General features: G+C 46.3%; 4 protein-coding genes across 4 annotated transcripts; 2 read left to right on the top strand and 2 right to left on the bottom strand.

Moving 5' to 3' along the window:
* Positions 1-906: 906 nt before the first annotated feature.
* CCR75_003771 (uncharacterized protein) lies at positions 907-4,491 on the top strand (the record flags this gene model as incomplete). Its single annotated transcript, XM_067961864.1, has 1 exon — positions 907-4,491. The coding sequence occupies one exon, from the start codon at positions 907-909 to the stop codon at positions 4,489-4,491; it is 3,585 nt and encodes a 1,194-aa protein (XP_067823078.1).
* Positions 3,482-11,550, bottom strand: CCR75_003769 (uncharacterized protein). The gene is made up of 10 exons (XM_067961862.1): positions 11,325-11,550; positions 9,654-11,213; positions 9,490-9,600; positions 9,125-9,410; positions 8,409-9,067; positions 8,117-8,355; positions 7,887-8,045; positions 7,407-7,813; positions 3,741-7,344; positions 3,482-3,672 (listed from the first exon to the last, which is right to left on the bottom strand). The coding sequence occupies exons 1-9, from the start codon at positions 11,415-11,417 to the stop codon at positions 6,617-6,619; spliced, it is 4,242 nt and encodes a 1,413-aa protein (XP_067822507.1). The 5' UTR covers positions 11,418-11,550; the 3' UTR covers positions 3,482-3,672; positions 3,741-6,616.
* Positions 5,736-6,050, top strand: CCR75_003770 (uncharacterized protein; the record flags this gene model as incomplete). Its single annotated transcript, XM_067961863.1, has 1 exon — positions 5,736-6,050. The coding sequence occupies one exon, from the start codon at positions 5,736-5,738 to the stop codon at positions 6,048-6,050; it is 315 nt and encodes a 104-aa protein (XP_067823077.1).
* Positions 11,551-11,613: 63 nt separating the features above from the next.
* CCR75_003768 (uncharacterized protein) lies at positions 11,614-13,394 on the bottom strand. Its single transcript, XM_067961861.1, has 6 exons — positions 13,060-13,394; positions 12,865-12,989; positions 12,700-12,786; positions 12,483-12,636; positions 12,153-12,451; positions 11,614-12,085 (listed from the first exon to the last, which is right to left on the bottom strand). Exons 1-6 carry the CDS (start codon positions 13,142-13,144, stop codon positions 11,966-11,968), a joined length of 870 nt encoding a protein of 289 aa, XP_067822508.1. The 5' UTR covers positions 13,145-13,394; the 3' UTR covers positions 11,614-11,965.
* Positions 13,395-22,910: the final 9,516 nt, after the last annotated feature.

Below are 22,910 nucleotides of genomic sequence, written 5' to 3'. Positions count from 1 at the left end.
ATACTAAACATGTAAATGAATTCTTATCTACCTTACCTTGTAACTCTCTTTGATTACTTCTACAGCTGATTAGTCTGCGAAATAAATAGACATAATGGTCTATACCTATTTATGGATAAGAATTCTGGACATTACTAGATAAAGTAATAATCTCCAAATATTATCTACCTTTTAGATAATATATTAATTAACAACCTTTAAGTGTTAATTTCATGTAACGATACACCCCGTTACATTTATAATAGGGACAAAGAAATCTGTGTTAATATAATAAGTCCTTTCATAGCGATCTTCTATCTACTGGCTTTAATATATTACACCACTTGGTCTAGGCGCTGACCAAAATACAAAATATTCGCCACTTTGTGGCTTTAGTGCAGACGGCGAGGTGATAAAAAGTTGGCGAGGAAAATGTTAAGGAAGCATTAAACAAGATAAAAGAGGACGCTTCCGGAGAAAATAAATTGTTGAACCAGCTAGATTTGGCAAGACTAAAAAATTAAAAGAAATAATGATCGATGAGGACAAGATCGGCAAGTAAATCGTCATGCAACTTTTATGTCAAATATATAATTCAGAAGATCATAAATACCAATATATATCAATGCGGGTAGGATGGAAATAAAAAAAGAAGTACAACATTATTATCTAATATTAATTTTGACTTAATAGTTTCAGTATTACCGAATTTTCTAATATTGACGCAACAAGACATTAGTTCTATTGATGCATAGTTAGTTATAATGGAGAATTTCATGAAATTATGTACATTCGTCACAAAATAGGTATTGCATTTATATTGAATATTAACGATAAAGTGAGAAGATCTTAACGTGCTAAAACTAGTCAACATCGTCAACAGGTACAATACCGGTAATAAAGGCTATTACATACCACCCGTAGTACATGGAGGCGTTGGAGATGGCGTGTGCGGCGCTACATGCGCCGCCCACTGGACCTGAATCTGAAATCCACCGCGGTGTGGCTGGGTTAGTATTAGAGCGTTTCAAGCGTAGCCCGAATGCTTTGGTAAACGCTATGAATATTCTTCGAAATAATCTGACACCCCCTGTGGTGCAATTCCACTGTATAACCACTATTCGCGAAGTGACACTGCAGCGCTGGCTGGAGCTAGCACTGCAAGAAAAATCGAATGTACTTGATTTCTTAATGCAATTTTTATTAGAGCATTCAACCACGCTACCGAGATTCGTAGAAGCTGCAGCGCTGCAAACGGTGGTGCTTCTAGTTAAGCGTGGTTGGCTGGATCGGCTCGAGTCCGAGCGAGTCACGGTGCTGCAACAGATGGGAATTATGCTGCAGCCAGGAAAAGATCCTTTTCACCGTCTGCTGGCTGCCAGGTGGCTGCTGGCATTTGTGACGGAATTCTCGACAGCATCAAGGGCGAGCAACATGATGCTGCCCATCGAGTTCCACACCACGTCGCGACGGACACTAGAAAAGAGCGGTTCGCTTAAAGATATCGTTGCACTTGCTGTGCCCCTTCTTGAAGACTCTATTCGTAGCACTACGACGGCTCGTCGGGATGCTACAGGGGACATTTCCTCAGAACAATTAGAGTTGCTGAATACAGCCTATCAGCTGTGTGGCGAGCTATTAAATTGGCAGTTCGAAGACCCCCGTGCAAGCACTTTGACTTGGAGCTTAAATTCTTTGACTGACGAGGATGCTACTGGCAATTGCACCGTTCTGACCCCTCAGGCGTCTTGGAGACCAATTTTAGTGCGACCAGAATTAATTCACTCGTCTTTCAATACGTACGTTTTTTTTCGCAATGTCGCTCCCAAGAACGAGACGCTACTTCACTTGGCACGGCAATTTCTTCTTCAACTAGCTTCTTTGCAAGGGCCTATATTTGAGCGAAAGATCGAGCAGGTGCAATTTTTAAGCGAAATTTTTCGCGGTGTTGTCACAATCGTGCAGAATCCGTTTTTGGATCTGCTGACATTCAGTGATAGTGTGGGTTATGATTTAGCAACTCGAGAGATGATTGATTGCTGTCAGCTACTTTTTCGTCTCGTGACAAACATTGGTCTTGACGCGCTGCTGCAGGCTGCTTCTAGTCAGCTTTTTTCTTCTTTTGTTCAGGAATTGGCTTTATTGACGCGTAAACTCCTGCTTTCAGCGTTGGCGCGATGTCAGCGCCATTTGCGTGAAAATTCAAATGAAACGATCCATGATTTATGGGAACTTGATGGTGTTGACATTCTATTGGATGCATGGGTAGCTCTTGCTAACAGTCCACAGCTTCTAGAAGCGGGCTTGTCTGGAAAATATACACCTGATGCAGAGCAAGCGCTGACTCTTCTTAGCGAGGTATCAGCCTCTATTGTCGAGCTTTATCTGCAAGTTCAAATGGAGCTGTGTGCTGTAGAAGTGCTGACCGAGCAGGATGAAGACAAGGATGTCGAAGACAATGCGGCTAGCAGTACCCAAGAGCAATATGATTTAGCTGCTGCATTAGCAAGGCTTAATCCTTATGCATCAGCCTCGTTGTTAGTGTCGCTACTGCAGTCGTTAATAACTGAAATTCAGCAGGAACTGGCTAACCTGCAAGGTCGTGATGAGATGACCATAACATTATCACAGCTTTTCGAAAAGCTGTACTTCATTATTTTATTTTCAGGTCTTTTCCTCGCGGACGATTTTAAAGGTGAACGACCGGGTATTCCAAGCAGAATCGGTGTCCATTTGCGTAGTATTGCGAGTGCGGAAGAATCTTCCGTGGTGAATCTTATTGTGCTGATTTTAAATCACGTACTCGAATTTGAGACTTTGCGACTCGCACATAACCCAACAAGTATTTGTGTTAGCCCCTTTGTGTCTGAGGGACTGATCGAAACGATCACACGCCTCTGTGCTACCTATTTAGCTCCAGATATTTTATGCCATGCAGTTAAAGTGGCACCGGTGCTCCTACAAGTGTTTGGCTCTCAAGACAGAGATTGTGGTAGTGAGCTGTTGCGTCTCGTAATTCAGCGAGCAATGGCATATTTGCTTCACTGGCCAACAGAGCCGGTGGTCATGGAAAAGGTGATTGAATTCGTGTTGTTACTTAGCACAACGCGAGCCATCACCTCGATTCTTCAAATGGAGACGTGGAAGTCGCTTGTCCAAGCAAACGCATCTGCTGGGCCGTTTATAGTTGCGATCGATGGAAAGGCCTCAACACTGGATGCTGCGGTTGCCAGAATCCCATCCAATCTCCGTGGCAACTTGACGGAGGCATTGTGTCGAGCAGGAATGACGGCAGCTGATCAAAATATTCGAGAAGCTCACTTTCAGGCTGTAAGCCGCCCTATTGCGCAGCGTCTGCAGCAACTCATCTCGATGTCAAACTTTGAGTCCAGACAAACGGCAAATGATGCCCGGATGCAGGAAGAACTGAAGCTGCTTGTCGAGATGTATTCAGGGATCGCGCGCTCTGCTGAATCAACATCTCACGCTCGAATCACGTCATTCTGTCTACCTGCTCTTCCTGTTCTGGTGAAAGTCTTTCAGATATTTCAAAATGATTCGCAGATTGTTAATTGCATACTCAATTTTTTTTGCTTGATGGTAGAAGCCCAATTATGCTACCTCCCCCCTCGCGATGCGTTACAAGTGTATTTGGCCAGCGACAATCTCATCCATACCTACTGTCGTCACAATCTAGGCAAAAAGAGCACATTAGGGGACGCTGAGGAAGAAAATTATATTGACCTCTTGGCTTTGCTTACGTTGCTCTCTCGTCTCGTGGCGAAAGACTTCATCGATTTTTCGGAAGACGCCACAAGTGACACAGAGCAAGCCGATGCCACTCATGCATCAAGTGTTGTAGCTGACGTTGTCTTCTCAGGTTTGCGCAAGATAATTCCGCTCATGACAGAAGAGTTGTTAGCTTATCCGAGTTTAAGCAAACAATACTTCACCTTGGTGTCTTATATGGTCGATGTTTATGCGGAAAAACTTGCGTCTTTGCCAAGTGAGCTCTTTCAGATGCTTTTGCGCTCTCTCTTAATAGGACAGCGTCACGTGTCAACGGACGTAGTGCGCAATAGCTTCCAGGCACTCGGTGAGCTGGCGACTTACCATTGGAAGGCCCTGCGAAACCAGAAATCAGGACTCGAGGCCCACCGTCAGCAGCATCCGGATATGTTTCTTTCGTTTCTTCGAGTTATTATTCACACAGTGCTTTTGGAAGACTTTAATCCCGTTGTCTTGGATACATGTGCGGGTGCACTCTACCCATTGCTTTTGATCGAGCAATCGCGTTACCAATCGTTAGCTGAAGAAATTTGCTGCCTACAAGCAATTTTGGACGCTGGAAAGCAGCAGCGATTAGCTGCAGCATTTACAGAGCTCATCCGATTTGTGACGCCTGCGGACATTGCTACGGGTACTGCTACCACTCGCAAGATGAGGATGCAATTTAAAGCAAATCTCTATGCTTTTGTTGCTGAGGTGCGCGGCTTTCTTCAGGTGAAGTAGTTGTTGACAAATGCGCCTAAGCTTACTAGATACTTATGGAGATCAGTGCTGTGACTCATTTGGAAGCTGCATCAGGGGTTATTGTTATCTCTGCGGATGTGCCTTGACATGTATACCACGGAACTTGCTATTGCTGGGCGTTATTCGAATATGATGGTTTATAACGTTGCTCATCTCGCTCAAGGGCTTTTTCTCGGGTGCTGCGTTTGCATTTACTGTGCAAATTCTTTTCGCTTGACTTCCGGAAGGATACGTGGCCCCATTCGATTATGGACTTAGTTCATTAGCGTTTTTTCGTTCACCTTTTAAATGGGTTTCGCTATATTGCCGTATGACTCGTTTCACTACTTGGCAAACATCATCGTTGCTTATCTACTTGATAAAGGGTGAACAATTTGTCAGCGGTTCCTGTGCTTCGCAACCTTACGACTCAAACGCAACTTTATAAACAAGCTCAGAGCGCTATCAACGATACCTAAAAAGTATAAAACTGGGTAGCTTCATCTGCAGCAACGTGTTCATCAACATAACGATAATCCAACCTATTCTTGCACACCAGTCACGTCAAGCCGGTGGATTCTGGTCAAATCTTTTAACACTTAGCGAAGTATGTGTGTATTCATCTTGCCGTGATCGTCTGCCGGCTGCCATGGCAACGATACTATATTCGTTCAAATTTTTTTTAATGCACATGCGGTGTACTGATTTACTAAGCTGAGTCGTGCGGCGACCGCACACCTCATTTAGATAAAAAAGACCTTAATCAGAGCCTGTTGTTCGTGTCGCTGTGGTCAAGGCTTTCCTGTCCCTCTGTTTGGCCGTATGGCATATACTTGCTTCTGATGCGTACTCGCAACGTAAGTTTTTATCATTATACATATCACGATCAAACATTGCAAGCGCTCTTCGCCGTACAAAAGACTAAATCTTTAATAAAGCGGATTTGTGTCGGGCCGTGGAGGTGGCATTTCGATTCAAGCACTTGATGTATCTAACCACGACACTCGACTTCAGTTTGAATTTGGCAACCTCGAGGAAAACTCAAGAGCAACAAGGTATCGATGATTGACATAGCTGTAGCATTGAATCCGGGCAGCATTAAGTATGTCCCCTTTTTAGTTTTGATTAAGTTTATGTGTCGTCTACCTTGACGATCACGTCACCATTGTCCCAGCAAATGACTTGCATCTGTTGAACGAGCTTGTACTGCTAAGAAGGTCTCAAGACTTCATCAATCCAAAATCATGCCTGCAAAGGATTTTTCAGTCGTCCATGCCAGCAGTGAAGATTTATGCAGAGTAGCGCTGCAGTCGACAAGGTCGATACATAAATTTGGCGAGAAATTCCGATCCGTTATCGTCATCTACTTACAACAGCTAAATCATTTAAATTCTGATCATACAATTCATTCGAAACAGCGGATTGAGATGCACGAGAATGTGCTTAGTGGCGACTCGTCTGATTTTTACTTGGTCCAACTTGATCGCATGATTTTTAACTCGGCGTATCGTAAACAGATTTGCGTCTTTGAGACCACTAGTACAGCCGCTAGGTCGTGAAGAGATTTGCGCAACTGAAGAAATGTGCATAGAGAATGAAGGCGTGGCGTCAGATATATAACGTGAAGCGAGAATTAAGCGACTAAATGAATTCTTCAATATCCTGGTCGACTACGAAATTCCACAACGTCTCTCAGCACTTCTTGATTGAAGGAAGCTGTAAGCAGAATTGATATCAGTGATGGGTTGTCAAGTAGCGCAGCGAGACTTCAAAATTCATGATTCGAGAAAAGGACCTCCTGGCATCTTGTTGGGTAAGCCTCGACTTCAGCTTGTGAATCTTCTGCCTACTCTTGCTGCAAAAAAATCACAATATCCAGTGAGTGAGCTCACGAATAGATGGCATTGTCTCTCGCTGCAACTTCGAGCTCTTGGTTGTCTCCAATTTTTATTTAACTGCTTAGATCTCAGTTCATCCAGAAAGTTACCAGCATCTATTAACAGCCCTTCAACCAAAGTCTCGAGAAGAATTGCCAGTTTTAGAGAAACAAGCTTGTAATATAAGACCTGGATAGGCGTCAAGAGTTCAAGCACTGATCCTAGCATATCCTACCATGCTCTGCCCCTCATCCCGACCGTTGTCGAGGATCTCGGGAATGACGTGGGCCTCTACCATTCGTACCATTTCCTGGTTTAGATGAATTTTCCACGTAGGATTCTTGTATTGCGTGAGAATGAATTGATGGTGGACGGTTAGAGGAGTAGAATTCTGAAGCGGGCTGTGAAAGAGGCGCACCCAGCGCAGAGGGTGTACGCTGCGTCGACATATTGGTGGATAAAGGTTGTGCATACGCACCTAACGGAGTTTTATTCGAGTAGTGCGGTTCAATATTTTGCGCATATTGGTGCAGTGGAGAAAAGTGCTGCGCTGGTGTTCCTCGTCCACGACCTCTAATACCACGGCCACGTTCTCTTCGCTGTCCATCACGTCGTCCACCGCCATTACCATCACCAATTACTTTACTTCTGCTGTTGCCAATCGACTGCTCATATTTTTGCAACGAATTTTGGCGATGAGAATTTATCGAAACTCCTGACAATTTCCTCGACGCTTCGGATGGTTGTTCCATCGGCTTAAGAGTTATCAAATTGCACAGCGGATTTTCTACATGCACGATGCAATGGTGCTTATAAGCGTGATCCAATAGCGCCGACCAAGGTTTTGAAGAGCGCAGCGCGTTCTCTTTGCCGATAACGTAGCAAGCAAACTTTGCGCGAGTAAGTGCCACATTCATGCGCCGAATATCATTCAAAAAGCCAACGCCTGCTTTTGGGTCAGCCCGGACAGTGGACACTAATTTTATCAAGCCATATGTTAGGTGATCTTCTTTAAAATGACAAACAGGGCGCACGTACAAATAATTATGTCCTTTTCGCGTCCTTGAAACCCATCGACAGTATTAATCTCAACTTCTTGCTCGTAGCGCTCGCCCAATGCGCAGTAAAAGCGTTTTTTTAACTCTTCCATCTGCTGGCTGTACGGTGTAATCATACCGACCTTTCCAGTAATTGCGTCAGGAGAACACGAGTTTTTTAAAGTAAGATACAAATTTACAGCTAGCTCGGCTTCTCCAACATTCATTCGCGAGACTGACTTCGAAGCGTTTTCGCGACTGCTTAGTAGGTTCCAAAAAACTAGCGGCATGAACGCCTCCCCAAGGCTGTGGTATGGCTTGACATAGTCGCCGCCATTAACATTGTCCCCGTCTTGAAGTTTGCCGTCGTAGAAGTAATTTCTTGGGAAGTCGGATATTATCGGATGGCTGACAATTAAAGTATTCATAGAAAATTAGCTTTGAGTGATGTGGATTGAAAGTTTGGTGAAAAAATTTATACCTTCGGTATTGCGTTCGCAGCATATGCACAGGATGTTTGCAGCTTTCTAGCCGTTCGAATAAGCTTCGCTCGTAAAGGGATTGGCTGCTGTTGCGGGAAAATACTGTCGCTGAGAGTTGTTGAGGATCGCCAACCAGAACGCATTGTTTGCTTCCAAACCTAGTAACGAAAGCCGTGCCACTTCTTTAGCCAACACGGTACAAGAATCTTACCATCAAAGCAATACGTACTTCATGGGGATAATTGTAGAGAGTTCAACAGCTTGAGCTGCTTCATCCACTACTAGAACGTCGTACCGAGCGCTTGCATCCAATGCAGCAACACCCGCACTGCTGAGCGTTGTGAATACGATGTGTGCTGTATCCAGGAATGATACTTCGAGCGATTGCCGTGTAGACTGCGAAAGTTTTCCTCGCATATCACTTACTGCATGCCGAGCAAATTCATACCGCTGTAGTTCTAGCTTGACCTGACAAACACATTTTTAAAGGGATAAATCATTATTTACGTAGACACACGTACCTCCGCGAGCTTTTCCAAACACCCATTAATTCGCTGAGCCATAGCGATATAGGGGTGATACCGTGAAAGGTCGATAGGACCCCACTTTTTTGTTTCCTTGAGTAAGCTAGGAGTGACTGGTGGAGCCAAACGAGGAGACTGTGGAGTCATTATAGTCGGAGACGACGGGTGGTGATGGTCTGAAGGGAGACTGTGTGAAGGTGGAGATATTGGTGGAGGCGGAGAATGTGGAGGCGGAGGGCGCGGAGAATGTGACGACGGAGGTGGTGGCGGCAGTGATGATGGCTTGTCCTGCTCAAGTGTATCATCGCTATCGTCATCATTCACCTCAATTGGCTCGCTCGCTGATCCAGCTACGCAATCATTGCAAGCTTTGGCACTTAAACAGCTTTGTATACATTTAGGTGACTGCGGTGTATCAGGGAACGGCTCGTCATACTCCTCCTGATCTTCGTTTGTTAAGTTGCTATTACCCACTGGAAGTGGATCGTCTTCCTCCGAGTTGCTTCCGTCGTTTAAAAACGCGTTCAACGCCTCTCCACTAACCTCAGCGTTAAATGTGTTTTCGTGTTCATTCCAGGAAGGTGGTGGGGCTCCAAATGAAGCAGGAAAATCTTCATCTTCTTCTTCTTCCAGGATTCCAGTTGCACCTTCAACGCCTACATACAATCTCTTGTAAAACATAAATTATGCCAAGTAATATATGCGAGACTCACAGGGTAGCTCAGCAACAGGAGGCGATGGTGGCGGCGAAGGAGAATCTGGATACGCTAATGTCGCCTGGGGCAGCTTTGTTTGTTCAATGTAAGATGAGGGTGGCAGCTTCAGGAGTTGAGGCATCGACATTGCTTGAGTATCGGCTGCTGCACGCGCAGAAGCTACAGCCAGTTCCTGTTGAGCTGCGGCGTCAGCAATTTCCTCGAGAGCCTTCGCGGGATCTTTCTCGATCCAAGCGACAATGTTTCGTAATTGTATGCGCAAAAGTAGCGAATCACGCTCCACCTAAATGTTTTGAAAGCAAGTTTATATGTAATCTACTCTACCGCATGCCTAAAATTTTAAAAGCGAAAACGATTCGTACCACCATAAGCTCGTGCCGCAGACGACCAATATGACCTTCAAGAACGTCTAGAGGCTGGCTGCAAATTTGATCAACTTGATTTTCAAGACCAACGCTTTGAACGCTTGAGCTCTAAAATTTATATAAATTAGTTGGCCGCTAGTGGATGATATGAGCAAACTTACGAGTCCTCGTCCAACACGAACAATTTTAGGGAAGTATCTTCGTCCTTCTCCATCACAGAATCCCTCTTCAATGACTTTGCTCACAATATTGTCGACTGCTGCATTGGATGGCGCCGTCACCAAGATATGAGGCTTTTCATTCCCCACTTGAGCCCATGCTGAAGCTGTCTCACTATCTGGTCGGCGCGCCACGTCCAATACCGCATTGTAATATCGATTGTACTCGCGCAAATGCAGGGAATTAAGCAGACCTTTAAGCGTAGTGGTCTTGCCTGTTCCTGGAGGGCCTTTAATGAGAGTAAACCCTTCTGACGTTGCTGCTGCTGTAATGGCTTCTCGCTGTGAATCATTGAAAGCTTTATGAAGCCACTGTACGTACTTTAATCCAAGCGAATCAAGCTGCATTGTCCCTTGCTTGTGCTCGCCGGACAAGAGCAATGGAAGCAATTTGTAATGACTACAGTCACATAGTGCTCGGAACTCACGGACACTGGTGACAAGATTATTCAGCTTGAATAGATAGATGTTGTCCATTTTTTCCAACTTAGCTAGACCTGGCCTCAGAATTGTCATGGTAAGTCCCTCTTTTGACGCCCTCTGGGTCGCCACAATCGCCAAATATCCCACACGTTTTGTTTCATGCATCTCTTTTTCATTTGCCTCCTTTGTTTTGCCATGGCTACCTCTTGACGTAATCAAAGCCTTACTGAAGTAGTCTTGATCTGGTGATAAAAGGACTAAGTCATTCATAAACACGTCACTTAAATGATCTCGACCGCCTTTTCGTCGCATTCCCGAAATATGTTGCTTCTTTGAGTCAACGCGAATCTTACAGCTCTTCGAGATAAATGTTGCTCCAAACCCTTTGATACTGACGGGAATAGGACTGGGATGATTTGTCGTCACTGCACTGATTGTTTGAGCTTGCACTTCTTCTAGCGCCAATGGCTTCCATACCGAAAAGTAGTGATCATACGAGCGAAATTTACTCGGCACTTTTTCGACCTCAACTTCAACTTCGCCTTCCTCCGAGTCATCATTTCCAGTAGTTGTACCCTGAACTTTGCGACATATTGCTTCGTCGAAGTCCCACTCCAAAATGCAATCAAAAAAGTTGTCTAATGTATGGTTAGACGGTACGCCGCTGTAAGATACCGTCACTTGCTTAACTCTGTGATCAGTTTTTGGTTGTATTGTGGTCCGCTTTTGTTGCTTTACTGGTCGTCTGTGCGCGTCAAATACTTCCTCCTTAACTGGAGCCCTCTTGGCTACAGCTGCAACTTTCTGCACGGCCTGCGCTGCCGTCTGCGTATCCTTCGCACCCCGGCACGCCGGTGGAGTCAAAGGCAATTTTTTTAAGCGTTGAGGCTTTTTCGTATTGAGAATCGATCTAGACTTTAATTTTTCGTCCGAGTCGTCACAATTAATGCTCTTCCTTTTTTTCACTCGACCGCGGCGCTTGGCCGTTTCTTCCTCGGATGAAGCCAAGTCAAAAAGCTCGCTATCACGTTTTTTATCTTTTGCGTCAGGCATCCACTCGTCTTCAGAATTTTCGGTGCCCTAGGACCAGGAAAGAGATAGCAAGCAAAGGATTTAGTCAAAATGAGGAATGTAAATTGAATTTGGTAGGTCTTGACACGCTTATTACTAGAAAGATCAAGAGAAACGGACCTTACGCATGCGCTGCGCGTGTTGCACGATCAGTGCAGACATTCGCGGGGCACGAGAACTAGAATTGCCAGCTAAACGCGTCGAGCGCCGCATCTTAACGGATAAAAGCACCGGCTATTAACGAACTCTCGTGAGCCTCACAGGACGTTAAACTACACCAAACTAGCACCAAAATTACGGATCTACTTTGTCCCGCAATTCGGTTTGTGATAAAGTAAAGGTTCTTTGGTTCTTGACGGAGGCGAGTGCGGATTCGGTACGTCAAAAGAGCAAATGAAGGACCTTGCGGTAGCACTCGATTAGGAAAGTAGTTTGAAGGTCTTCTGAATGTAACTTATTTACAAACAACAATGATGTCTTAGTATTTGCAACAACACTTAATAATTGCCATCCGATCATCGCGACTGTCTTCGCACGTTTATCGCTGGCCTGTTGTCATCGTACACTTCGACGTCGATGTTTGATTCATGTGGCACGCGACCATCTATTTTCTGACTCACTTGCTCCTGTTTGATCGAGCGTAGATAATTAGGTGACTTTAAGAACATGTTGGGCGTGCGAGCGCCTGTGACCCACGGATGAGCCAGCGCCTGTTCGGCCGTGTACCGGTTAGCCGAGTCTACCTCTGTCATATTAATGATTCAGACACGCACATTATATATTATAAAAAATGTAGCAGTACCTAACAAATTGCGGAGTAAATCTTTCGCACTCTCGGATAAGCCGCTTGCCCAGCGTGGAAAGCGAAGACCAAATTTTGCCTGTACATTCACTTTTCAGTCATGAAACCGCGTGTTGACATTCGTGAACTCAGACAACGTCACGAACCCGAGCAGCCTTTTCATTGGCAACCTTGCCGCCATCATCCTCAAAAGGTAGACAACCGCACAGTAAAACATACACGATGATTCCTAGCGCCCACATATCCACAGACATGGAATACGCTTGGCGCTGCAGCATTTCCGGCGCGAGATATCCACGCGTTCCCAAGAACGAGGCAGTTTTGTCGTCTGCGTCCAGCAGCTTTGCCAGTCCAAAGTCAATGATTTTTACGGCCGCCCCACGCGATTTGCTCGTCAGCATCAAGTTTTCTTTTCCCATATGTAGAGATTTGATTACACCAAAGGCTGCAGAGAAAGCATCGTTTTTACCTCGTACCTGGCTTTAGATCACGATGGATAATTCCACGTGCGTGTAAATAGGCGACAGCTGATGTAATCTGGCGAACGATTGTGCTCGCTTCGACCTCAGAAAGCGTTCCCCTATCAACGACATAATCAAATAGCTCGCCACCTCCCATATACTCCGTAACCTGCTCCAATACGTCCACAAATAAGAAACCTATGTAGCATGCATATTTATTATTCAAGTTTACCATGCAAATCTTGCAATCGGATAAAAATACATCTTCAATATGGATGATGTTTGGGTGCTTCAGCGACTGCAGCACTTGGATCTCGACCTATATTGTCAAGTAAGCATGCATTTTGGACGACATTATCAGCAGCGATGGCGTGTATTTTGAAGCAACTTGATGCACCTGAAATTGCTCCATAACGACGTTGTGCTCTTGCTCAACAGCGCGTCGATCGATGATTTTGCAGGCGCGTACTGTTCCCGTTCGCCTCTCATGACACTTGTACACGACCGAAGTGCCTCCATGTCCTAATAATATAAATACAGCAATGCATACAGTCATGTTAATGATCTCCCGCGAGCCCCCAGTGAAGCGCACCAATTTCTTCAAGCATCTCGTACTTGGACTCCATCTTCCCACTGCTATACGATGGATCGTGCAATTTAATCGGCTGCAAAAGCATTCCAGCACATGCACGCAACTTTTAAAAAAATCTCTTAATCGATAAACTTAGTGCATTTTAGTGCCTGTGGCGCTGATGTTATCGGTTTTGAGGCAGAGGCATGTACGTTCCGATCGTGGTTGTAGCCGTTGGTCCGTCGTTTTCCGGGTCGCAATTCATCGCGACCTTTCGCGCTGCAGCACCAAGACTGCGCAGCACCCATTTGCTCTCGCTTAATAGAACGCTTATATCGCGACACCTATTTAAGCCGCGCAGCAACGAATTTGTGAGTTTCTTACGAACTAAGATCGCTTCAATGATTAATCAGCTTTGTAGCGGGCTAAAGTTGCCCTATGATTCACATACCATTAAGTACACTTTGTGGACTTAAAAGGGATGGTCAATTAGTGTATTTACATTGGAAGGGGATGAGGTGCGCATCTACAGATGTAATCGGGTTGGAGAACCGTTGTTGTGGTACATTTACTTAACGGGTAAAATACCCTTTTATCTAATTTTAAAATAGTTAGTTACTTAAATCCCATTTATTATGGGTAATAAATGTGGTCGCCGCCGGATATAAATCTGGCGGCCAGATTTAAATAATTAAATAAAGTTCAGTTCCCCTTTTGATCTTAAAGCGTTAAGTGCATTCCTAAGGCTTGCACATTGACCTGTAAGGAATAGAAGCCTTTCTAAGGTACATCCTCTTGGGCATTAGTTGCCACTTGGTTCTACGAACCCCTGAATCCCTTGAACTAGGATTCCTTAAGCTTTAATAGCTTGTACGACTCCCTGAGTTGTTAAACCCAATAGTTCAATAGAACTAAGTGACTTTCTGAGTCTGAAAGTCTTCCTCTGACTTTAGAAGCGAGGTAGCTCCGCTACTCGGCCTGGTAGCACTCGTAGCCAATCTACGCCTGAGTCTTTAAAGACTTATTTCTCACGAAAATGGAAGAGGTTCCAGAATTGTCAAAAGCGCAACGCGCCGCTTATGACAAGCTCAAAACCTTATTCGGGCTTGAGCACGTGGACTTTATTATCTCCCAGGGACCAGAGGTCCTGCATGCAAGGCTTGAAGCCTTCATGCGGTACGAAGCCTCCCTGATCGGTCAGGTACAGGACCATTTAGCGGCATCTATGCCAACCCGGTACATCTCTGTACCGAGGGCTCGCCCTCTAACTTGAAATGTGAAAACATTTGAGGGGAAAGAGGTAGAAAATCTCCCTTTTTGGATTAAGCAGATGGAAATGTCCATTGATTCCGCCTTGTTCTTATCAGAAACCGCAAAAGGTGGCTATGGCCATTTCCAAACTTGGAGGTAGAGCCATGGAGTGGGCACCATCGTGCAGCACGTCCATAAACGACGCTTTCCCCCCATGGGATTCGCTGAAACAGCAAATGACCAGCATGTTTGCACCGCCTGATCAGGCTTTTCGCATGCGAGTACGGCTCCTAGCGACTCGACAGGGTAAAAGAATCCTAGGGGACTTGGTCCAGGAGTTGAGAACTCTCATTGCATCTAGCATCAAGACCCGGTGCAAGAAGCAATTGTAGTAACCATCTTTATGGGGGGTCTCAATGATGGCGTTGCCCGGACGGAATTGTTCCGATCTCATCCGGCTACGTTCGAAGAGGCAGTTGCCATAGCGCTACGCGCCGAGTTTGACTTTAAGTCTGCTCGCGTTAGCACGCCTGTNCAGTTCCCCTTTTGATCTTAAAGCGTTAAGTGCCTTCCTAAGGCTTGCGCATTGATCTGTAAGAGATAGAAGCCTTTCTAAGGTATATCCTCTTGGGCACTAGTTGCCACTTGGTTCTACGAACCCCTGAATCCCTTGAACTAGGATTCCTTAAGCTTTAATAGCTTGTACGACTCCCTGAGTTGTTAAACCCAATAGTTCAATAGAACTAAGTGACTTTCTGAGTCTGAAAGTCTTCCTCTGACTTTAGAAGCGAGGTAGCTCCGCTACTCGGCCTGGTAGCACTCGTAGCCAATCTACGCCTGAGTCTTTAAAGACTTATTTCTCACGAAAATGGAAGAGGTTCCAGAATTGTCAAAAGCGCAACGCGCCGCTTATGACAAGCTCAAAACCTTATTCGGGCTTGAGCACGTGGACTTTATTATCTCCCAGGGACCAGAGGTCCTGCATGCAAGGCTTGAAGCCTTCATGCGGTACGAAGCCTCCCTGATCGGTCAGGTACAGGACCATTTAGCGGCATCTATGCCAACCCGGTACATCTCTGTACCGAGGGCTCGCCCTCTAACTTGAAATGTGAAAACATTTGAGGGGAAAGAGGTAGAAAATCTCCCTTTTTGGATTAAGCAGATGGAAATGTCCATTGATTCCGCCTTGTTCTTATCAGAACGGCAAAAGGTGGCTATGGCCATTTCCAAACTTGGAGGTAGAGCCATGGAGTGGGCACCATCGTGCAGCACGTCCATAAACGACGCTTTCCCCCCATGGGATTCGCTGAAACAGCAAATGACCAGCATGTTTGCACCGCCTGATCAGGCTTTTCGCATGCGAGTACGGCTCCTAGCGACTCGACAGGGTAAAAGAACCCTAGGGGACTTGGTCCAGGAGTTGAGAACTCTCATTGCATCTATGCATCAAGACCCGGTGCAAGAAGCAATTGTAGTAACCATCTTTATGGGGGGTCTCAATGATGGCGTTGCCCGGACGGAATTGTTCCGATCTCATCCGGCTACGTTCGAAGAGGCAGTTGCCATAGCGCTACGCGCCGAGTTTGACTTTAAGTTTGCTCGCGTTAGCACGTCTGTCTACCGAACAAGCTCTTCGAGCACATGGGTTCACATTGGCATGTCTGAGTTAATAAACTCAAATGTTAAAAGCATTAATTCTGAGTCCGACTCAGCAGAAATAAGTGGAACGGCACGTACTCCGTCGAGTGACACTCGTTAAAATAACGATTCACTAAATGCTGAAAGCGTTGTTGGCCTAAGGCCGAATCATCAAGGGTGCAATATCCCTGAGATACGTGGAGTGGCACGTCTAAGTCCACCGAGTGTGGTCGGCCGAGGTGGCACCATACTGAGTGTCAATAGTGACACTATTGGCAGTTCGCCAGGGCATTTTGGGTCAAACCCTCCTAATGTACGTGAAGCGACACGTAAACGTTCGCTGGATAAGGAAGTTGCGTTACCTCACTCCTTGTCGGATGTCAAATTAGACACCATGTCTTGTATAGAACCAATACAGGCTGGAAAACCCGGGGACGTGAATGTCCCGGCCTCTAAGAAGCGTATTATTTTCGCTCCAAGACAGGATGGACACGAAGCGTGTATACCCTCACAAAGTGATATGAGTGAGCAAGTACATACGCTTGTAAATGGCGTAACCGGTAACATTGAAGGGGAAGTTAGCCTTGCGGCAATCCCGTCGTTACATGCTCTTTTAGAGCTAGACGAAATGTCTATTGATGAGTGCGGATGAGCCTTAAAGGCTGGCGACTTATCTGAAATGGTGGTCATTCGACCAACAATTGAGTTAACTCATCGTCACTTCTAGACGAACCTGTCCTGGATGACACAAAAGCTGCACTTAATGCGCGAAATGGGTCATCGATCCTTAAAGATCCTACTGATCCCTTTTATTCCTTGACTAAGGAATTCCAAGATGTGGTATGTAATCACCATCTGTTTTACCTCCGGATAGAGGTGTGCCTCATGAAATTGACTTGGTTCCGGGACCAAATACTGTGTCACAAGACAATAGCCTTTACCAAGGGAGCAGTGTGACGTCATTGACGACTTCTTCCTTGCTAAGCACGAGGCTGGAATGGTACGAGAGAGCAACTCTCCTCATTCGACACCGACATTTTTGTCAAAAAGCCAAATGGTAAATGGCGCATTGTACATGCTTATAATAAGCTTAATGCTGTCACTATACCAGCACAAACCTCCATTCCTAGAAAGGATGTTCTTCAGAACAATATGGTGGGATGTACAATGTACAGTGCATTAAACATAGTCGATGGTTACTACCAATTGCTCATGCGAGCTAGCGATATCCCGCTTACAGCGATTAGCACCCCAAGCGGCATGTTACGGGAATGGCTGGCTATGGCACAAGGGCTTTCCAACGCCCCGGTAACATTTGATCGTCTAGTGACGCAACTGTTTCGCCCTCATCGAGGTTGAAACAGTTGCGTCGGTGGTCGGATATGGAAAACCATTTAGACCATTTGCGAGCAGTGCTCGAGTGCATGCGCACAAACAAATTGTATGTCAATGCATCTAAATGCATTTTTGGCGCAGACGAAATTCCTTTTTTAGGATGCTTCATTGGAAAGCGAGGCCTTAGAGCGGATCCCGCTAAGGTAAAAGCCATAGTAGATTGGCCGGTTCCTAAAAACCAAAAGGATTTGCGTAAGTGGGTCTCGCCAATTTTTTACACAAATATAGCGAAAGTTACGCTGTTATGGCTAGGCCAATATCTAATCTCCTTAAAAAGAATACAGAATGGTGCCGGACTAGCACCGAAAAAAATGCATTTCGAGCAGTTAAGGATAGTCTTATCCATGCCCTGATTCTGGCACTGCCAAACCCAAATTGGCCTTTCAGTGTCGTCTGTGATGCATCAGAATTTGCCATTGGCAGTGCTCTGTTATAAACAGATGTTGAGGGGCATGAACGTGTTATTGCGTTCGAGTCTAGACAGCTTAAAGCTGCGGAAAAGAACTACCCAGTTCATGAGAAAGAGTTACTTGCTATGAAGTATGCTCTCGTCAAATTCAGAGTTCATCTCCTCGGCTCTAAGCCTTTTGTGATAGATACAGATCACGCGTCATTACGCACGGCGACTAAGTCGCCCCATCTCTCACAGATAATGGCCCGATGGCTATCCTTTTATGCGGAATACAACTTCGAGGGGAAGTATAAACCCGGCAAGCAAAATGTTTTGGCCGATGCGTTATCACGCAGGCCGTATTATATGCTTTATCATTTAACGACTATCTCGTCACCTATTCCTGAATTAATCCGTTCGGCTTACGCCAAGGATGAACAGTGTGTAGCTCTGCTACGAGCTTCAAAGAACTCGGATACAGGTATTAAATTACCGGCCTGTTTGCGTGCAAGGTTACATCGATTTTCTATCGATGACAACCTGTTGCTTTATTGCACAGACATCGCGGACCCTCCGCGTGTCGTTGTTCCTCATGATGACGATTTGAAGTACCGGGTCCTCTATGAGGCACACGATACTGTCCTTGGTGGTCATCTCGGCAGAGAAAGGACCTACGGCTCTATCAGCCAGAGTTATTGGTGGCCCAAACTTTATAAATGGGTCATCACATATGTTCGCACTTGCGAAACGTGCCAACGGATTAAACCCTCGGTGCGCCACTGGCGAATCTTCCCGTCCCCATAGGATGCTGGGAGTCCACTAGTATGGATTTCGTTTTTGGGCTACCGAAAGATTCAGCCGGTAACTCCGGTATAGTGGTCTTTGTTGACCGTTTGAGCAAACTGGCTCACTTAGCGGCCGTGCCGGATTTCATTGATGGAGAGGGTACAGCTAAGCTGTTTATCGATCGCGTGTTTCGACAACATGGTTTGCCAGTGGCAATTGTATCTGATCGGGGTCCCCATTTCACGGGTAAATTCTGGAAATCAATTTTCCGAGTGCTTGGCACCAGATTGGATATGTCCACTGCGGAACATCCACAGACCGATGGTCAAACTGAACGTGTCAATCGCGTCATTGGAAACATTTTACGCAGCGTGTTTGCTCAGACACCAAAGCGCTGGAGCTCAATGCTCCAGTAAAAATTTATTGCAAATTTTTATATTAAAGATAGTTGAGAATTAAAAATTTTTTTTTTTTTTCAAAATTAACAAATTTTTCAATTTAGATATAAATGAAAAACCGTTTTTGTTTTATCGTTGAAATTTCATGTATTTTTATTAATGTAAAATGTAAATAAATATTTGAATAATTATTAAATTCAATTACATAGGATTCTAATGACCTTTTCGTAAATGGTTCTAATAAAGCAGGCTCGTAGATTAATATTGATTTTTTAATAAAATAAAAAAGAAAATTACGAAAATCGTAGTGGAATTTGCGTTAAATAACGCTGTTCATGCCTCTACAGGCTATACTCCGTTCTATATAAACGGCCTTACCCACCCGCGCGTTCCACTAACGATACCACTGCGTGGTTCAGGGCTTGGTGGGGGAGATTGGCCCATAGGCTTGCTGATATCAGCCCTGTTACCGTTCGGAAACAAGTAAGCGAGTTTCTCGCGACGCGATTTAGTGTCTTAAGACATGTAAGGGATACGATGGCTGATAGCCAAGACAAACAAAAAGAACAAGCAGATGCCAAAGGCAGAAGCTGTATTAATTCTTATATGGTCGGAGACTGAGTTTTACTAAACGCTAAAAATCTACCTACCAACTTGGTTTCCACGGTCTTCAAGACCAAACTGCGCCCGCGCTTTATTGGACCATTTACGGTCGTGGACAAGATGGGCCTAGCTTATACGCTAAAGCTTCCTAGCAAGATGCGTACACACCCAGTGTTTTACGTTGGCTTGCTTAAGCCATATCGGGACCCTTCCCACGTGGACTTGAAGGCGCTTGCGCCGAGACAGGCGGTCGTGCCGCAGATTGCTGCATCCTCCCCAGGATGTTTAGCTGGTTCTCTAAACGAGGCTGCTGACGCTCCAGCGTCGAAAGACGGTTCCGAACCGCCTCAAACGAACTCTCAACCCGAGCAAGGACCTCACGAAGAAGTTGCACCTCGTGCCGTAGAGCATCAAATGCTTCCGCCGAAATTTCGGCCCCCTCCCGCGCTGCTTGATGCGCGGGGGAACCTTCAGTTTCATGTGGAGAAGCTTTTAAAGCGACGTCGTCGTGAGGGTCAATACCAGTATCTGGTGAAGTGGCTAGGGTACTCCTCTTCTGAAAACTCTTGGGAGTTCGAGGTACCTCTTCGGCAAGATTGCCCGTACGCCCGTTGACGTTTTTGAGCGCCAATCTCAGGGTCAACTCGCGTCAAACGACTCTTCCCACCACTAAACTTGGAATTAGGTGGATCTAAAGCCTCAGTGCGGCTTCCATCCTTGGTTGTACGGTCAACAGAAGCACTGAAATAGTGGCAAGGTCTTTCTTCGTTTTGTGGCATAAATGCCGAACGTAACTGGCCATTGGCCTTAAGCTTAGCAAAGTCGAAGCGAAGCTTCCGTTCCAAACGAACATCACCTCTATCCCCAGACTCCTAATATTCAAGATATTACGGAGTTTGCGAGCCGGGTGAACCCATTCCTCAAATGAGACTTCGTTTTCAGTCCTCGTTTTCGTTTGGAAATAAAACGATCGGAATTTCCCTCATAGAGGTCACCGAAGCCCCACGGGCTTGACCACGTAAACGCGTCAGATACTGGCTTCGCGTCATTACCTTTGTCGTAAGGTATTGCTCATGAAGAGCGTCGCGGGCAGCGATCTCCTCCGGCGTCCTCGCCGGGTCACCAGAGATCCAGATGGCCAAGCTATGACCCGCTATCTCTTTGAGACGCTCGTCCGCACTAAGCGGAGTGAATCTATATTCACTATGAGCTTTAGCTTTCGCTATCTCGGCAGCTCGACGACGAGCTCTTTACTCTATGAGGATTATCTGCTCTTGCTCTTCATCGAGCGGATTCGTAATGATGTTGGACTCAGGGTCCCGTGTCCTGCTCAATGCAATTCAGACATCAGCGGCACCACGTTCTGGGAACGTATTCGGGGCCCGCCGACGTTCATCCGGCGGAGAAGGCGTGAGCGACCAGGATTTTGGGCAGTCCTCTTGAGCAACATGTTGCTCAGTTGGAGCAGTTTGAGGCGTTGGTGCTCGGTCAGCAAAGGACAGCATCCGATGCTCAGAGCTATGCTGCGGCGGAGGCCGCCACTAAGACTCAGGATGAGCTTAGGCGTGAGCAGGCTCGGAGCGAGGCTCTCAACAGGACTGTTGAAATGCTCTCGGCCCGGTCGCATCAGCCGAGGCCCATTCGGATAGATCCAATCAAGTTCGATGTCCTGCAGCTCACACGATTGCCCACTGACGTTAGCTGTGGAGCAATGCGGTGTGGCGCAGCTCACCGAGGAGGACACTCGGATGGTGTCGTACGCCATGTCCCATTTGCGCGGTAAGGCCTCAGAGTGGGCTTAGTCGGCGCTTATGGAGGACGGTAAGGCGTCTCCTTCATGGGCGATCTTTGAAGCAAAGATTCGCGCCATGTATCAGCCGCCAAACAACGAAGTGTTGCTTCAGGCGAGCTTCTTTGGAGCGCGACAGGCGAAGCGATCCCTGCAAAGAATATGTGCGGGAGATGCGCTCGCTGTCGGTGTCCATTACTGTGGGTCCGATACTGGAACACATTAAGGTGTCCACGTTCATGAACGGACTGCGGCACGGCTCATCGCGACAATTTGCCGTCGGCAATGGAAAAGGGAATTTATATTGCCTTTGTTAAGAAGCAATCCTTTAAAAGTGCCTCGGCAACTGCTTGGTATAAGCCGTCGGCCGATGGGTAGGACGCCACTCCTATAGCGTCAGGCAACGCAGACGTGGTCTGCTACAAGTGATATGATAGCTCGCTGCTATGCCAGAGTCCTGGGGTTGGGGCTAAGACGCCCAGCAAGAGGACTCCCTACCCATGGTGATGGCAAAAACCACCGTGCAAGAAGCGTGATTTCTGCATCAACCACTGAGGGGTAGGTAAATGCAGCAGCGCAGTAGGGGCGGGTTGCCCTACTGACGCGGACTTTGAAGCTACCCCTAAATTTGGAGTTTTTGAGCAAATGAATAGCACATGCCGAAATTTCGGACCTCAACCCTGCTGGTCTATAGCACTCGAGCACGAGATTATGACCATGTTGTGATCCTTTTCGTGGATTCGGGTGTATCACAGAATTTTGTGAAACTCGCAGCTCTAAGAAAGAGGCCGGCGATGTATGAGTCGCTTTGCCAGAATGAAAAGCGAGAAGAGGCGACCGTTCGTTTAGCGAACAGCGCGCTCATAAAGTCTGAGGGAGTTCAAGTTGAACTCGCCTTCAGTTTAGTGACTTCTCCTATAGTAAAGAAAAATAAACAGTGCTAGGCATGGAGAGTCTGTATGGCCTGGGTAGGAATTGGTGACGTTTGACATCCCATCAAGGCACCCTCAACTGTGCTGTACACGACATCAGTTGCACAAGCCTCTCGTAGGAGCACATCCTTTCTGGTGTCCTGCGCTGAGTTAGCAACTGTGCGTGTACGCTAGTCTATCCATGGTTGGTGTCTTGCCAACCCTGGCATGCCTAGGATGAGTCTCGGAGAGACTGGTGAAGTGAAAAGGACGATGACAAGTAGTCATGCGTTCTAAGGTCCTGCACAGCCGAGAGCCTGTGGCAGTAGATAGCGAGCTGACAAAGAGTCAAGCGTCGCAAGAACCGGCACAGAGCCTAGAGCCTGGTGCGGTTGGAAGGGGTGCGTTAGCCAAGAGATCAACGGCACCCGCTTTCCTGTCAAAGGTCGTGGTCACTTGGAAACCGAGTACCCGACAAATAAGGACGATCAAAGTCACTTCTAAAGGAGTCCTTTGAATCGGTCCAGGTCAAAGAGGACGGGTCTTCGAACAAGGTGTTCGAGGCCGTCGAAGACGAAATGGTGGCGGCATCCTCAGTCGAGGCGCTCCAGCACGTCTTGAAATCTGCTGAGGGGATAGTGAAATTCCCGAAGATGCCGTGGGATCTGTTCCTGTCCGAACTCATGAAAGGAAATGTCCACGAAATAGTC

The sequence above is a fragment of the Bremia lactucae genome, linkage group LG1, assembly GCF_004359215.1.
Source record: "Bremia lactucae strain SF5 linkage group LG1, whole genome shotgun sequence".
NCBI classification, from domain to species: Eukaryota; Oomycota; class Peronosporomycetes; order Peronosporales; family Peronosporaceae; genus Bremia; species Bremia lactucae.
The sequence above is the reverse complement of the archived record's forward strand: the minus strand, read 5'-3'. Positions and strand labels throughout refer to the sequence as shown.